A 17,274-nucleotide genomic window follows, 5' to 3' on the forward strand; every position below is an offset into this window, starting at 1 on the left:
TTATAGATTTTCCACTCCATACAAAGATGCTGTAATTTGTGAAATATATGGAAAATAAAAATCTTGTTTATAATTGATAAAGCTCAAACTGTTAAGCAAACAGTCTAACAAACTGCAATCATAAATCAGTCAGTGTGCATTATAATCAAATAGGTATATGTTAAAAGTCGAACCACTTAGTGCCCCTTTGCTTTCTGTCGCACTTCATATAGTTTTCAAGACTTTAAGATTAGAAGACCTGAAATAATACATCAGTATTTGAAAAGGGAAATCAAAAGTAGTTTTTGTATCTGTACTGTCATCCACATTAGCACAAAGAACCTACATATTCAAATATGACACAACAACATACATGCAAGAGCCAATGAGGTTTAAACACCGTTTTGACTCCTCCCTTTTCTCCTTATATGGCACTGTGTGTCCTTTTGAATAAAATGAATTGAAATTTGAACTGACAGATCAGAGAGAAGAACATTTTCTGTGAGTAATGAATTAAATTTACAGCCGTTCCACACACAGAGTCGATTTATGTCTTCAGTAGGCTTGCAGTTATAGAGGACGGAGCGTATGGACTGTTTTTATTGAACTTATTGTAGCTCGATAGCAGTGATGTAACTAAAGGTCGTGCTGAATTAATGTAAGGAAAGACACTGAACTGTATAGTTTGTAAAAAGATCCTGTGAGACACCAACTTGGTCTAGATTGTAAACATGAATTTACAGTGTTTTATTTTGATGCTTTTAAGTTTCTTCTTGTAAGCTGTGTGATCTCATTTAGTGTTTGTGATTTCCTGTTCATGGTGTCCGTTTTGTAGCACATAATCACAAGTGTTATTAAAACCCCTGGCTCCATCTAGAGGCAAAAATGAGTTCATGTTAAATTTCTGTGAGTAAACTGTTACTTTTATTGAAAGTAATTGAATTGTGTTCGTTTATAAAGAACAGGGATTTATTATATTCAGTTCTGTTTCAATTATTTATAAATTACACTTAATTTCCTTGCCTCTTGTATCTTTGAAAAGAAAGAGAGAATCTGTGGGGAATGAAACGTTATTGGCCTAATATTTGCTAATTACCAGACTCATTGTTTATGCAGATGTTTTCACGACCACAGTCAAAGTGAAGGAAGAAGATGAACAGAATCCATTTCTATTTTTATGCATAAAGTATCCAACCAAGTCCAATCAAATATGGCTCTGTTTGCTCATTATAGCTGTTATTGTCTCTTACAATTTATGAAAATGTGTAGAATCCAAAGTATCGGATGCATTTTTTTCATTTCTAAGTATGATTTACACAGGCTCTAGTCTAGGGAGTGAATTTACATGTACATTTTATGGTCACCCTCTAGAGCAGTGGTTCTCAACTCCAGTCCTCGGGACTCGCTGCTCTGCACATTTTGTAGCCTATGTCTCTCTTATCTGACACACTCAAATCAGTTCATGGAGTCTCTCCTGATGAGCTGATGATCTGGTTCAGGTGTGTTAAATAAGGGAGACATACAAAATGTGCAGAGCAGCGAGTCCCGAGGACTGGAGTTGAGAACCACTGCTCTAGAGGAATATTTATATAATGCAGAACAGTGTCATTTGTCCTTCTATAGAGAAGATGAAGCCTGTATGAGCTCTCAGTATCAGACACTGTATCCTCCACTAGGTGGCGCTCTTTCAGTGTGATTAATGTAATATTCAGTCAGTGCTGATGGTGGGAGGAGCCAGTAAAGCTGATCATTACTGATAAAGAGCTGAAGAAAGAGGAAGGAACTAAAGCAGACAGATGTAGAGACAGAGAGATTCACACAGAGAACATTCAGCATAAAGAAGACTGAACTCAACTCACAATGAAGATCCTCCTCATCTTCTTCACTTTCTCCCTGATCTCAGGTCAGAGCTTTTCTCTTTCATCACTGCAGTAATGATGCTGTTTTCTGTTCATGAGGTTTCTGATCACAGTATCAATCTGATTGACAGGTGCAGTGAGATGTGTCAGTGTCACTGGATATTCTGGAGGAAGTCTTCTTGTTGATTCACAGAAGACTTGGTTCAGTGCAAATACTAAAAGCTTTAACAAATTACCTGAGTGGAGAAGTATAATGAATGATATGAAACATGATAAATGGATCAATAATGGAAAATTCACATTGTTTAGAAATAATGAGGGAAACCTTATGATCTACATTAGAGGTTTGAATGAACATGACACTGGAGGATACTGGATTGGTGTTCTTTACAAGTGGGGTATAGATATGACTTTAAATGTGGAAGAAGGTCAGTCATTTAAGATCAAAATCTTGGTGTAGTAAAATTCCTGATCTTTATATGTATAAATATTTTTTTATTTATTTTTTGTAAACAACAGATTTATGTTGTAAAATATCAAAGAGAGTGATGGTGAATATTGGAGAAACTGCAACCTTCAGCTGTGAATATTCACATAATCATATTAATGATCCCAAGATCATATTCAAAGAAGGAAAAGACTCTATTGAGACGATCTACAGCACCTCGAAGAAGACCGAAAGATTCAGTGTTTCTGATGACAGACATAAAAATCTCTTCAATGTGAGAATTACTGCTGTGACTCCAGATGATGGAGGAGTTTATTTATGTGGAGTTTGGATCAACAGACACTCGTACAGTTACTCCATTATTAATACTGTTCATCTATATATTGGTAGTAAGTAAAACAACCTTTCAATCAAATCTCACATAAAAGTTTCTAAAATCAGTGTGTGTTGTAGAATTGATCAGACATGATATTGGTGATGAACCTGAGCAGTTGCAGTATTATTGTTTACATCACATACCAAATACAGAAATATTGTATAAGCACCATAATTAATGTAAAATATACCTGTTCTTTGTTTGCAGTGGCTCCAGTAGTGAGACGTGAAGGAGAATCTGCTGAGATCTTCTGCCCTTATGATTCAATCTATAAATCAAAGTCAAAGTCTCTCTGTAAGGGGAAGTGCTCCACTAGAGATAGAAATACTCTCAATGAGACTGTGAGAGAAGAGAAAGAGACCAAGACTGACAGATTGACTCTGAATGATGACGTCACTGCAAGTGTCTTCACTGGGACCATCACTGGACTGACAGCAGAAGATGCTGGGAAATACTGGTGTGCATTAGAGAGAGACGTGAATTATCTTTACACTCATCTGATCGTCATCATGAACGAGGGTGAGGAAGGTTTATACATCTGAATATGTGAAACTATGGCTGTGAATTGATGTTCTTATATTTCTAATATTTCCAGAGCTGAACTTGACTAAGTATGAAGGAGACGACGTGTCAATCCAGTGCAAACATCATGATGAACATCAGAAATGCTTCTGCAAAGCACATGAACCCTCCATGTGTGTGAAGGATGGAGTTTCATTGGAGAAGATCAGAGATGATCGATTCTCTTTCAGTGATGAAGCTTCTACTGGAGTCTTTACTGTAAACATCACTGATCTGAGAGAAGAGGATTCTGGGATATACTGGTGTGGATCTCACATCACCACTAAAGTCACTCTCACTGTAAAACAGGGTAAGTAATATTATTGAATTATTTTGTATTTAAAATTAAATAATTAAGTTTTTGGTTGCGGAAACTGGCTAAAACGTGTCTCAAGGACAATGAACAGAACACACACCTGTTAGAGCATGTGACCAGTGATGGGGAAAGTTACTTTTAAAAGGATTGTGTTACAATATTGTGTTACTCCCTTAAAAAGTATCTAATTCCATTACTTAGTCACGTTTTATGGAAAGTAATGAGTGTGGTAGATTGTTTCTTCTTTCACACCTGACTTAAGTCTACCTGGGTCTCGTCTACAATCGACGTCCCAGTTCAATAATATTTATACTCTAGTGCGTCTCCTCATCGACGTCGGCCGAGTCCCCTAACCCTCACAGCAATAGCTAAACAGACTCCACACAATGCCTTCAAATATGCTTTAATCACGGACAGAGGATCTCAGACATCAGAGAGAATCCCACCAGCAAAAATAATACAACAGTTTTCATAGAATAGGAGCACAGCAAAAGTGACATGATACATTAGGCTACATCATTTCCCTACAATTTAATTGGTTCTTTAAACCCTTCTGTTACTAGGTAGAAGCAAATCAGCTTTCTTGTTTGCTCTAAATCACTAGTTCTGTCTGGACGCACACATCTGTCTAGTTCCCTTTCAAGGGAACTGCCGTTGCGTCGAAAGCTGACGCTATGGGAACGCTTTGCGTGATGACGTCTTGAAGCACATGTAAAATCAGTCCAATGGTGTGGCGGAACGTCAGAGGCGGGTGACGTCACGTACCAGGAAGCTATAAAAGCCGGCCCGAAACAGAAAACGAAAGCTTTCTGAGTCTTCAGTTGCGCTCTGTGTTGAATCTGTCCTTGTTATTTGGTGTTGTCTGTCTATATTATATATATATATATTCAGTATGGCGAGCAAGCAGCAGTTTAGAGTGTGTGTCCATCCCTGCCCGCGTTATTTAACGGGAGGTGATACTCACACTCTTTGTGTTGTTTGTTTGGGTGAGGAGCATGCCCAGTCAGCACTCGAGGGTGGTGACTGTGTGCATTGCGACGCGCTTCCATTGCGCACGCTCCGATCCCGCTTGGCTCGGTTCAATCCCGATCGCGTTCCCCAGGGCTCGGGTCCCGCCGCGGCTGAGGCTCGGCGGCGATCTCAGACCTGGGGTTCGCAAATGGATCTGTCAGTGGATGTTGAGACGGGCTCTGCCTTATCTCAGCATCAATCTGACAGATCCAGTGCCTCTCATCAGGGTGTGGAAGCACGCATTGCGGTTTCTTCCCCCCCGATAGAGGCACCAATACTGCAACTGTCCAGCTCTGAGGAGTTGGATGTTGTGAGTATTGAAGCTGAGTCTGAGGATTCGCCACCTCAGTCTCATGCGTTTGAGGAACTGCTCGATGTTATTACTAGAGCAGTTGACAGACTATCTATTGAGTGGCCAGAGGATAGGCAGGACGTTCGTTCGAAAAGTAAGCTCGACGAACGCTTCCTGCCATCTCGTACACAGCCTCAGCGAAGAAGCCTTCCGTTTTTCCCCGATCTCCACACCGAGGTGTCGAAATCGTGGGGAAAACCGGTTTCATACAGAGTGTATGCACCACAAACATCCCACTATTCTTCCATTCACAAATATAAAGAATATGGTTATGGGGAGATGCCGAAGGTGGAGGAGACGCTTGCGAGCTATCTCTCTCCAGCAACGGCATCTTCCCTGAAAGCTCCTTCACTTCCCTCTAAGCCAGTAAAATTCACATCATCTCTGGTTCATAAATCGTATGCAGCCGCTGGTCAAGCTGCAGCGTGTCTGCATACGATGTCTATTATGCAAGCCTATCAGGCAGAATTATTGGGGGATTTAGAGGAGGGCGGGGGAATTGGTCCTGACACAGTGGCTGAACTACGCAGAGCCACAGATCTGTCTCTCAGGGCCACCAAGGAGACCGCTAAATCAATCGGGCGGTCTATGGCAGCCCTGGTGGCCACTGAGAGGCATCTGTGGCTCAATTTGAGCGATATAAAAGAGAAAGAAAAGCACGTTCTCTTAGATGCTCCGGTTTCCACTGTTGGTTTATTTGGTGATGCAGTAAACAGTGCGGTAGCTAAATCTCAGGAAGCTGCTAAACAGGCAGCTGCATTACAAAAACTTCTCCCCCGCCGTTCTTTCATTGAGGCTGCTGAGCGGGAGCAGCCTCACTCCTCTAAAAAGAGCGCTGAACATCGTGCCACTCAAAAACAGAGTGTGTCCTCTCGTGCTCCCCCACAAAAACCTCGGGGACACGGAGGGCGCTCTCAAACCCAGCAGTCTTCGAGGGGTAAAACGGATCTGCGGACCGTTATTACCGCCAAGAAGGCTGCTGGGGAAAAAGTCCTGATGTCTGAGGGCTCAGGACAAATGAGGGTAGTCCCCCCGAAGCAGAGCGGTTAACACCTCTTTTCACGGTGCCCGTCTCTCTTCGGTGCCCTCAGGGGACCGTTCTGCCAACCCTGCCACCTCTGGTGTTACAGGGCGCAGCGGTCTCCGGCGAGCACATATCTCAAGGTCCACCCGGAAACGTAGTGGCCTCGGGATGCCCGCCCCCTCTGAGGAGGGTGCTAGAGCAGTCTGTTTGGTCGTTCCCTGCCGGTGCGCCGTTACAGGGCGACGAACCGACTACTCAACAGCAGGAGAAAAATACGGTGCCGTCTCTCTTCGGTGCCCTCAGGGGACCGTTCTGCCAACCCTGCCGCCTCCGGTGTTACAGGGCGCAGCGGTCTCCGGCGAGCATATATCTCAAGGTCCACCCGGAAACGTAGTGGCCTCGGGATGCCCGCCCCCTCTGAGGAGGGTGCTGGAGCAGTCTGTTTGGTCGTTCCCTGCCGGTGCGCCGTTACAGGGCGACGAACCGACTACTCAACAGCAACAAAATCCAGAAACCAGTCTCGAGAGACTGGTACCTCTAGTAGAATCTTTGACAGCGTGGAAGCTACTGTCAAATGTTTCTCGTTGGGTCCTGCAGACCGTGGAAAAAGGGTATTAGATACAATTCTATTAACGCCCACCGCGGTTTATGGGGGTCCTGCCCACAGTGGTGGGCCCCGAGCAGGTTCTGGTTATGGAACAGGAAGTAAACACTCTGTTAGAGAAAGGGGCCATAGAATATGTACCCCCCTCCAACAGGGAAACCGGGTTTTACAACCGGTACTTCATAGTTCCAAAAAAGGACGGGGGATTGCGTCCCATTTTAGATCTTCGAGTTCTGTACGAGTACATGCAGCTCAAGTTCAAAATGTTAACCTTGAGACAAATCGTGCCACAGATCAGGTCCGAGGACTGGTTTGTCACGATAGACCTCAAGGACGCATATTTCCATCCGTCCGTGTCATTGGAAGTTCCTGAGGTTTGCTTTTGGGGGCAAAGCATACCAATATCGAGTTCTTCCATTCGGCCTGGCTTTATCACCCCGCACTTTCACCAAATGCGTGGATGCAGCTCTGGCGCCTCTGCGCCTCCGGGGTATTCGCATCACGAACTACATCGACGATTGGTTGATTTTAGCTCAGTCGCATTAGATGGCGGTTCAACATCGAGATGTTGTTCTCGCCCATATGAAAGAGTTGGGGTTACGGCTGAACGCCAAGAAGAGTGTGCTTTCTCCATTTTAGAGGACCACTTTTTTAGGCGTGGTTTGGGATTCAGTGTCGATGCAGGCGCGTCTGTCATCGCCACGCTTCGATTCCATCCTGGCAGCTGTGAGAAGTGTAAAGCTAGGCCAGCTACTCACTGTCAAACAGTTCCAGAGACTGTTGGGTCTCATGGCAGCAGCTTCCAACGGGATACCTTTTGGACTGCTGCACATGAGGCCCCTGCAGTGGTGGCTCAGGACCAGAGGGTTTTTCCCCGAGGGGCAACCCATTTCGCACAATCAAGGTCACGCGGTGATGCCTACGTGCCTTGGTTATGTGGAAGAAACCTTGGTTCCTGTCCCAGGGCCCAGTGCTGGGAGCTCCTTGTCGTCGCAAACTGCTAACGACGGATGCTTCCCTCACGGGTTGGGGAGCGATCCTGAGGGTCGCTCATCTCAAGGTCTGTGGGAAGACCATCATCGTTCCTGGCATTCTATAGCCTAGAGATGTTAGCTGTCTTCCGGGCTCTGAGGAGCTTTATCACAGGTCTCAGGGGACACCATGTGTACTACATACGGACAACACGTCGGTAGTCGCCTATATCAAGGGGGTTTGCGCTGGCATGCCATATCCTCTTGTGGTCCCAGGGGAAGTTGCTGTCACTCAAGGCAGCCTACATCCCCGGGGTCCAGAATATAGGAGCAGACACTCTGTCGAGACAGGGGCCGAGGCCCGGGGAATGGTGGCTCCACCCCCGAGGTGGTGGAGCTGATATGGAAATTATAAGTGGATCTGTTTGCGTCTCGAGAGACGTCTCACTGTCCACTTTGGTTCTCCTTCACGCATCCAGCTCCTCTGGGACTGGATGCTATGGTACAGACGTGGCCGAGGCTACGTCTGTACGCCTTTCCCCCAGTTGCTCTGCTCCCGGGAGTTCTGGAAAGAGTTCGCAGGGACCGGGTTTGCCTGCTTTTTATAGCCCCGCGCTGGCCGGGCAGAGTATGGTTTCCCGATATTGTGTCCCTCCTCGACGGGCATCCTCTGGAGTTACCCGTCAGGAGGGACCTTCTGTCCCAGGCAGAGGGCTCGATATTTCACCCTCGGCCAGAACTGTGGAACCTGTGGGCTTGGCCTCTGAGGGGGCCCAGCTCATAGAGTCAGGTCTCTCAACCGAGGTTGTTGAGACCATTCTACAGTCCAGAGCTCCCTCCACGAGGAAACTTTATGCCCTGAAGTGGAGAGTATTCACTTCTTGGTGTAGTGACCGTCGGTTGGACCCAGTCCACTGCCCAATTGGTACAGTGCTGGAGTTCCTGCAGGAACGGTTCACTGCAGGTCTGACCCCGTCCACTTTAAAGGTCTATGTGGCGGCCATAGGTGCTTACCACAGTCCTTTGGGTGGAATGTCTGTGGGGAAAGACCCCTTGGTATCTCGTTTCCTTCGTGGCACTTGGAGGTCCTCCTCCCTTTCGAAATCGGACCAGGAGGCGAATAATTTGCTTTGCCCTGTTCGGGCGTTAGACGCGTATGTCCACAGAGCTGCCCTGTGGCGTAAAAGTGACTTTTGCTCCCCTAACAAGGGAGGTCCAGTGTCTAAGCAAAGGATGAGCAAGTGGGTGGTTGAGACTATCTCACTGGCTTATGAGGCGGCTGGACAGCCTTCTCCTTTGGCTGTCCGGTCGCTCTCTACTAGGAGTATGGCGGCCTCTAAGGCCCTTATATCAGGAGTATCGTTACAGGACGTCTGTGATGCGGCAGGCTGGTCCTCACCGCACACCTTCGTCAGGTTCTACTCTCTGGATTTAGACTCTACTCTAGGGTCTCATGTTTTGTCTTCTTAGTGCTGCTCACATGATTACACACAGGACAGACATTTGTAGCTATGGAGGCGTTGGTATAGACGTTCCCATAGCGTCAGCTTTCGACGCAACGGGAGTTCCCTTGAAAGGGAACGCCTCGGTTACGACTGTAACCTCGGTTCCCTGAAGAGGGAACGAGCGTTGCGTCGCCTTGCCATATCTCCTTCATGCCTGTCAGCGCGACTTCAGACTTTACGAAGCTTTCGTTTTCTGTTTCGGGCCGGCTTTTATAGCTCCCTGGTACGTGACGTCACCCGCCTCTGACGTTCCGCCACACCATTGGACTGATTTTACATGTGCTTCAAGACGTCATCACGCAAAGCGTTCCCATAGCGTCAGCTTTCGACGCAACGCTCGTTCCCTCTTCAGGGAACCGAGGTTACAGTCGTAACCGAGGCGTTTCATTTCCTCTATGTGTCATATTTGGACACACACTCAGTCACAAGTTTTTCAGTAAAAGGGTTTGGAAACATTTAACATTCAAAAGCATATGAATGTTATTCCTGCAAGAAAAATAAATGTTTTATGATTCATTAAAAAATCCATCACGTGAGTTACATTACATTTGGTTATCTTTTTCACACCTGGGCTAGGCTTGCTTTTATGATTTTTTTATAACAAAATAAAATACTACTTTTAGACAAAAGTGAACTGAATAAGCCTCAGGCTGAAGGGAATATAAACTCACATCTGTACAGTAGAGTGCGCAGGTCAAACAAACCTTACAGCTGTGCTTCCATTCTGGAATACAGAAAAATAGGACGCAGGAGAAGAAAGTTCAACACTCTTAATTTAGCAATAAAAACAAAACAAAAAATTAAACACAAATGTGATGTTTATCTAAAGTAATTAAGATAAGAATAAAGGTAAGAGTTTTTTTTTTATTATTATTTTTTTTATTGTCAAATATGAACACTATTTTCTGGCATTTGCTCAGTTTGTGTGTTTTCGTGATTCCTGGTAATCTCATATACAATATTCCATACAATTCCTCTATTTAGCTCATTTTGTGGCATTGCTCATGAGTGCAGGAGGTGTTTAGTGTTTGTGGAGAATAGAGTGTTTTCATTTGACATCAAAACCAAGGCAAGGCAAGGCAAGGCAAGTTTATTTATATAGCACATTTCATACACAATGGCAATTCAAAGTGCTTTACATAGAAGAAATTAAAATAATAAAAAGAAATAAGAATAATTAAAACAGTTTAGAAAAATTTAATAAAATACAGTACTTTTAAAAATAAAAAATAATATTATTATAGATCTTTCCTTCAAAGGATTCCCTTAAGACTTAAATCTTTCCTTCTTTTAACCTTCAATCTTCTTACGACTTCCATCTATCAACTTTCCTTTAACTTTCTTTTCTCCCTCATTTACTCACACGTTCTTTTCACTTTCTTTAGCACTGCGTTCACATTCTTTCTCAGACGAAAACTTTAATATCGTCATTTAAACACTGTTCTACTTTCAAGCCCACATTAATACACGTCACTTTCACATTATCACTTTCTTTTACCTTCTGAGTGGGCATTTACAGTTTCGGGCTAAAGGCCCTGCTGACATAGGAGAAATTAAAATAATTAAAAGAAATAAGGATAATTAAAACAGTTTAGAAAAATAAAATAAAATACAGTACAGTACAAACAGTCGGACGAACAGCGGCACAGTGCTCATTCAGTAAATGCACAGCTAAACAGAAGTGTTTTGAGTCTGGATTTGAATGTGACCACTGTAGGAGCACATCTGATCTCTTCTGGAAGCTGGTTCCAGCTGCGGCTGGCATAATAGCTAAAAGCAGACTCGCCATGTTTAGAGTGAACCCTTGGTATTTCTAGCTGATATGATCCTAATGATCTGAGTGATCTGTTGGGTTTATATTCAGTGAGCATATCTGCAATGTATTGAGGTCCTAGGCCATTGAATGATTTATATACCAGTAATAGTACTTTAAAATCAATCCTAAATTTAACTGGGAGCCAGTGTAAAGACCTGAGGACTGGTGTGATATGTTCATATTTTCTGGTTCTGCTCAGAATCCTAGCGGCAGCGTTCTGTATGAGCTGCAACTGTCTTATGGTCTTTTTGGAAAGGCCAGTGAGGAGTCCATTACAATAATCCACCCTGCTGGTGATGAAAGCATGCACAAGTTTCTCTAAGTCTTGCCTGGAAACAAAGCATCTAATTCTTGCAATATTTTTCAGATGATAGTATGCTGATTTAGTTATTGCTTTGACATGACTACTGAAACTAAGGTCTGACTCTAGTGTCACACCAAGATTCCTGACTTGATGTTTAGTTGTTTGACCCCTAGAGTGAAGGTATGCGTTCACCTTGAGAACTTCATCTTTGTTTCCAAATGCAATAACTTCAGTTTTGTCTTTGTTTAATTGAAGAAAGTTTTGACACATCCAACTGTTGACTTCGTCAATGCATCGGCACAAGGAGTCAATGGGGCTGTAATCGTTAGGCGATAGGGCTAAGTACAGCTGTGTGTCGTCTGCATAGCTGTGGTAAGCAATTTGGTTATTTCTCATTATTTGGCTCATTGGGAGCATATACAGGTTGAACAGGAGTGGCGCAAGAATTGAGCCTTGAGGGACTCCGCATGTCATGGATGTCCACTCAGACTTATGGTCTCCTATACTCACATAATAACCTCTCCCATCTAAGTATGACCTGAACCATTTTAGGACTATCCCAGAAAGCCCCACCCAGTTTTCCAGCCTGTCAAGAAGTATGTTATGATCGACAGTGTCAAATGCAGCACTGAGGTCGAGTAGTACCAGCACTGATAATTTTCCTGAATCAGTATTTAAGCGAATATCGTTTATTATCTTTATGAGCGCTGTCTCTGTGCTGTGATGCGGTCGGAAACTAGGGCTGGGCAAAAAAATAGATTTTTCGATTAATCGTTTTTTAAAATGTGGTCGATTCAAAATCGATTCTCAAACGCCAAGAATCGATTTTTATTCATCTTTATGTATTAGTTTTCCTCCACTGTTCATAGGCTTGCAAACTCAATTTTATAGCTAATGCTGTGAGATTTTATGGTAGTTTTATCTAAATCATAAAATAACCTCAATTAGTGCTGCACGTTTAATCATATCGCAATCGCTATGACAAGCCTATACGCAATTAGGCTATATGACCAAAATGCTGCCAAAATGCTGTCGTGACTGTGACAGAAAAACTTGCGATGATATCGTGCGTGCGCACAAGACAGCACAGAATAGAATTATCTTTCGCGCTTGAACGAAGAACACACACAATTATGCCAAAATGTATTTTTGTCGAGTATCTTTATAACATAAGAGCAGTCTTATGACGAACGTGAAGAGTTGTGCCTCGTGAGAGAATGAGTCCGCGTGTGAGTTCCGCGTCTCTGTCAACAGCGGCTGGTCTTAAAGGGACAGTACACTGTAGCCACTAATTATCTCTGTCATTTAAGTTAATCAAAGAACAAAGAGAACAGAGAAAAACACTCACTGCTCTTGAATAAAGAACTTTTGTAACTTTGATTAGTCAATATATAATTTATAATTAATGCAACACAGACTGTTTGATAATTTTATTCAATTTCTGTATGGCCTAGCTGTTAGACAGGAAGGGCACATATTATATTATATGCAACGTTTTTATATGTGGGTTTATGTGAGGATTGTTAACCTGTTTGATCAAGACATGCGACTGTTCTGACTTGTCCAATTTTCAGCATCAATTTTTCATCTTGCATCAAAATCCTGTCTATTCATTGTATGCATTTGAAATATAGAGTTGGGTTCTGTTTTAATGTACCCAAGTGTACCTAAAATAAAAAGAGTTTAATATACAGGTTTGTAGCTCTTAATTTCTTTTTATTAATTAAACACTTGAAAACTTGTTCACTTTTTTTCTTTTCTTTTTCTTTTTTTAATAAATATAGGATTTGTATTTAATATTCATTGAGTGAGTCGAATCGAAATTAATTTAGAATCGAAATTGGAAAAATCGAATCGAGAATCGAAATCGAAAATCGAATCGAGAATTGAAATCGAATCGAATTAGAGCTTGCGAATCGAAATCGAATCGAATTGTAACATCTGAATCGATACCCAGCCCTATCGGAAACCAGATTGAAAATTGTCAAAGTATCCATTTGAGCTTAAGAATTTGTTCAGCTGATTGAAGATAACTTTTTCAATGAGCTTGCCTATGAAAGGAAGATTTGAGATCGGTCTATAGTTGCTTAATATGGTCTTATCCAGATTGCTCTTTTTCAGGAGGGGCTTGACAACTGCAGTTTTCAGGGAGTTTGGAAAACTCCCAGAGAGAAGTGAGGCATTTACCACTTCTAGAAGATCTGCTTCTAAACTGTTTAACACACTTTTGAAAAAAGATGTGGGAAGTGTGTCAAGAGCGCATGTTGATGTTTTAAGGTGTTGTACGGTTTCTTCCAAAATTTTGCCATCAATTTCTTTGAAGTCAGACATAGTAACTACTTTCTCAGGTGGTCTGATCTGTCTGACCTCAGTGCAACTCAAGGATGTGCTGATCACCTTTCTGATATTATTGATTTTCTCAGAGAAGAAAGAAGCAAACTCACTGCACTTGCTGTTTGAGAGCATTTCACTAGGAATCTGGCTTGGGAGGTTTGTCAGTCTCTCTACAGTAGCAAAAAGAGTGCGTGTGTTGTTTAAATTGCTGTTTATAATATTTGAGAAGAAAGTCTGTCTAGCTTTGCCTAGTTCCATATTGAAAGCATGCAGGCTGTCTTTGTAGATGTTATAATGGACTACAAGTTTTGTCTTCCGCCACATGCGCTCTGCTTTTCTGCATTGTCTTTTCATATGTTGCACTGCTGTTGAGTTTCTCCAAGGTGCTTTTTGTCTGCCACTCTTTGAGTGGCAGACAAACCACAGAAACCACAGAAATGAGCTGAAGGTTCAGAGTCTCAGTTTAGTTTAGCTCTGAATCATTAACGGTCTTCATTCAGGAAACCCACAGTGAGACACATGAGACTCAGAGACCGATGAAGTATGTGTGAATGTTAAGGCAAGGCAAGGCAAGTTTATTTATATAGCACATTTCATACACTATGGAAATTCAAAGTGTTTACAGAAAGGAATTAAAATAATCACAAAATAAAAGCAAGGAAAAGTAAAACAGTTATAAAAGAAATTAAAAGAGATATATGATAGTTATAAAATTAATTATATTTTGAATTATATTAAAGCTGCCGTCGGCAACATTTTTTTGATCATATTCAGTGAAATTGACACTATAATCCGACAGAACAACATAAATAAGATGGTTTTAGAAAAAAAACGAGCTTCTAACTCCACCTGGAGCGTGTTATTTGTTTTGCAAAAATCCACCGCTCCCGGATCATCGGGTCCAATCAGCGCAGGGGGGTGTGAGATCTGACTGTCAATCACAGGTCGTGCACACGCCACAGATCCCCCCTCACTCGCGCACGTTAATATCACATGCACACGCCACGCCTGAAGTTCGCCTGGAGATTGCATGAAGCGTGATGGCGGAGAGAAAATCTACTAACAAGCTTCCAATTCCTCGGTTATTGCTATCTATGGATAGATTAGCCAGGGCAGCCTACCTCCGAGTCCATGGTGTTGATAGATGCTGAAGAGACGGACGCATTCACAGAAAATCAGGTACACACGCACAGTGACGCACTGACGAGCACGACCTCGATGGGAGGGTGCTCGCTGGTAGTGGGGAGGGGCATGAGAGTTGTAAACATTCAAAATTTTGGCTAATCGACCCAATCTGCCAGACTTGCCGACTGCAGCTTTAATTATATTATAAATTAATTCATATTATGAATAACATATTGTATGTGTAAGACTGCAGAAGAGGGATTCAAATGTGCAAATTTTTCCCATAATTTAGTTTAATTCGATCAATCAATAGTCTATCAAACATATTTCCTAAAGTGTTAATGTTAATTAACACTAATATGTGTTTGTGTTTTATTTTCAGATTCCTCCATGATCATCATTATTTGTGTGTGTGTGAGTCTGCTGCTGATTGGTGGATTCACTCTGATTGTGTGTAAATTAAGACACAAGAGACGAGGTGATGCACACACACACTTCAGTTCAGTCTACTGCACAGTTACCCACAATCCTCTCTGATGAGCTCCTGTACACGTCTGTCAGTTTCCAGAAGCATGAAGAGTCTCTCAGTGAAGCTTCAGTCACTGTCAGTAAGAACGAGCTTTACTCTGATTACGCCACGGTCAGTCGCCGCACGAGACTCAACTAACTCACTTATAACAGATCACAGATCAGCACACATTACACCAGTATTTAAACAAATAGACTATGATATATATATATTTGTATTTACGCTTATCCTCACAGTTTAAATGAAAATGTAATGTAACGACTGCGAGTATGAACCAAACACAGACTAATCTTCTTCCAGAAGATTAATTCAAACTCTCTGCTTCTCGCGAATGAAGGGGGAAGATTTGTTCAGAACGTCTCATGATCATCATCAATCTTGCCATCGGATCCGGCATCACCGGTCTGACTATTTAGAAGAGCACCCAGCACTAACGAAATAACTGGTCAATGCTAGCTTTGTTGCAGAATACTGATTGGTTAAGAGAAAGACAGAGACCAAGGTCCCATACAGAGTCTTCACATTCCAAACTCAAATCAGCAACCCAGAGCTATAAATCACCCACCGGCTCCAGAGAGTCGGCTAACCAAAGACTTTTATTGGTTAACTTTAAGGAAGAACGTTGTCAACGTCTGATAATTTTGCAAGACAGATCGGTTCAGAGAATGGTACTGCTCAGGGCCCTAACAAGAGGTCACATGACCCCTGCGACTAACAGACCCCGTCTTTCTTAAGAATCAAGGAGATGAACAAAACAGACGTCAGCAGGAACTATCCATGACCTCAGATTGGAATGTCTAAACCCCATAAACTTTACACACCAAAAAGACTGTACATATCAAAATCCATAAAACTCATCCCAGAACAATTCTTGGCTGACCTATAATCAAACATCTACATCATTCTTTGTTGTCTACAATCTATATATGTGTCTATGCATGCTTAGATCACATACAAGTCATGTAATTGTTTTAACTATTAGATGTTTGAATGAAAGTGTGTCTCGTTTCATGGCTGTTTGATTGTCCGTTCAAAACTAGTAAGTTGGCTGGAATGAAATCTGTGTAATATGTTTTGATCTTCTTTTAATTAGAAATCATGTCTAAACTGTGGCCTCTGTTCTCTCTGCTTAAGAGCTAGAGAACAGACCCCCAGATAAGATAATTTACGATCAGAACTGAAAAGAATGCCATCTCCTAAATTTAGCCAGTGTCTAATTGGCTAGAACTCATCCTGGAGGTTGGACAAACTTTGAGTTTAAAATCTTAGACCCCAAAACAAGGTCTCTCTCTATCTCTGTGCTCTCGCTCTCTGGGTTCACCCTCAAGAAACGCTCTGCTATCCCTCTCAAGAGAGATGGGCAGAAAAAAGATGAAGATCTCAATCAGACAAGTAACCAGGGCTTGACATTAACTTTTTTGCTCACTAGCCAATGTGGCTAGTGGTTTTCCAAAGTTACTAGCCACACAGCATTTTTACTAGCCACATTTTTGTTTTTGTGAAATTACCTTTTAAAAGTCGACTATGGCGTGCTAAAATTTACTTGAACTAGATTTACAACCCTTTTAAATGTAAAAAAAAAAACACTGTACACACCCAAATCAAGACTACACAAAACAGGTCATTATCATTAGCTCTGATAAGGTTGTGTGTAAAGCGTATTATATTACATATCGCCACATAGCTCCACCGGCATACACTGTGTGCATGTAATACTCATTAGGGCTGTCAAAATTGCTCAAAAATGACGTTCGAATATTCTCTCTAAAAAAAAACACATAGCCTATATTCGAACTATTGGAACATGGTTGCGCATTTTGTCAATGACTCGCATTACGTCAATAACAGGGCAAAGTAATACAAAGAGACATAACTACTTGTATAGGTAGTTTATTTAAGTTTAAACACATTTGACAACGTATTACCTACACAAAAACAAGTAAATCAACTAATGGCCAAGACCGCGGACCTCACTCTAGCTCGCTCACTCGCAGGCACTCTTTCTCTCTCTCACCCTCATGCTGCGTTCACACCAAACGCGAATAGAGCGTCTGGCGCGAGTGTAAAGACGCGTTTACGCGCGTCTGGAGGTCTTGCGGCGCGAATGAGGCGTCACGCTCTCTGTGCATAACGGTTTAAATGAACAACAACAATAAGCAA

At 42.4% G+C, this 17,274-nt stretch overlaps 1 protein-coding gene across 1 annotated transcript; it reads left to right on the forward strand.

Moving 5' to 3' along the window:
* The first annotated feature begins 1,679 nt into the window (after positions 1–1,679).
* On the forward strand, positions 1,680–15,293 carry LOC309493733 (polymeric immunoglobulin receptor-like). Its single transcript, XM_082162949.1, has 6 exons — positions 1,680–1,882; positions 1,970–2,266; positions 2,358–2,675; positions 2,870–3,181; positions 3,258–3,533; positions 14,968–15,293. The coding sequence occupies exons 1-6, from the start codon at positions 1,840–1,842 to the stop codon at positions 15,120–15,122; spliced, it is 1,401 nt and encodes a 466-aa protein (XP_082019075.1). The 5' UTR covers positions 1,680–1,839; the 3' UTR covers positions 15,123–15,293.
* The last annotated feature ends 1,981 nt before the right edge of the window (positions 15,294–17,274 follow it).

This window comes from Leuciscus leuciscus, assembly GCF_965113295.1.
Source record: "Leuciscus leuciscus genome assembly, chromosome: 3".
Classification (NCBI taxonomy): Eukaryota; Metazoa; Chordata; class Actinopteri; order Cypriniformes; family Leuciscidae; genus Leuciscus; species Leuciscus leuciscus.

Coding starts and splice junctions, on each gene's coding strand:
- LOC309493733 (XM_082162949.1), top strand. CDS start 1,840: ATGAAGATCCTCCTCATCTTCTTCACTTTCTCCCTGATCTCAG. Junction 2,267..2,357: donor GACTTTAAATGTGGAAGAAG/GTCAGTCATTTA, acceptor TGTAAACAACAG/ATTTATGTTGTAAAATATCA. Junction 3,534..14,967: donor CACTCTCACTGTAAAACAGG/GTAAGTAATATT, acceptor TTTTATTTTCAG/ATTCCTCCATGATCATCATT.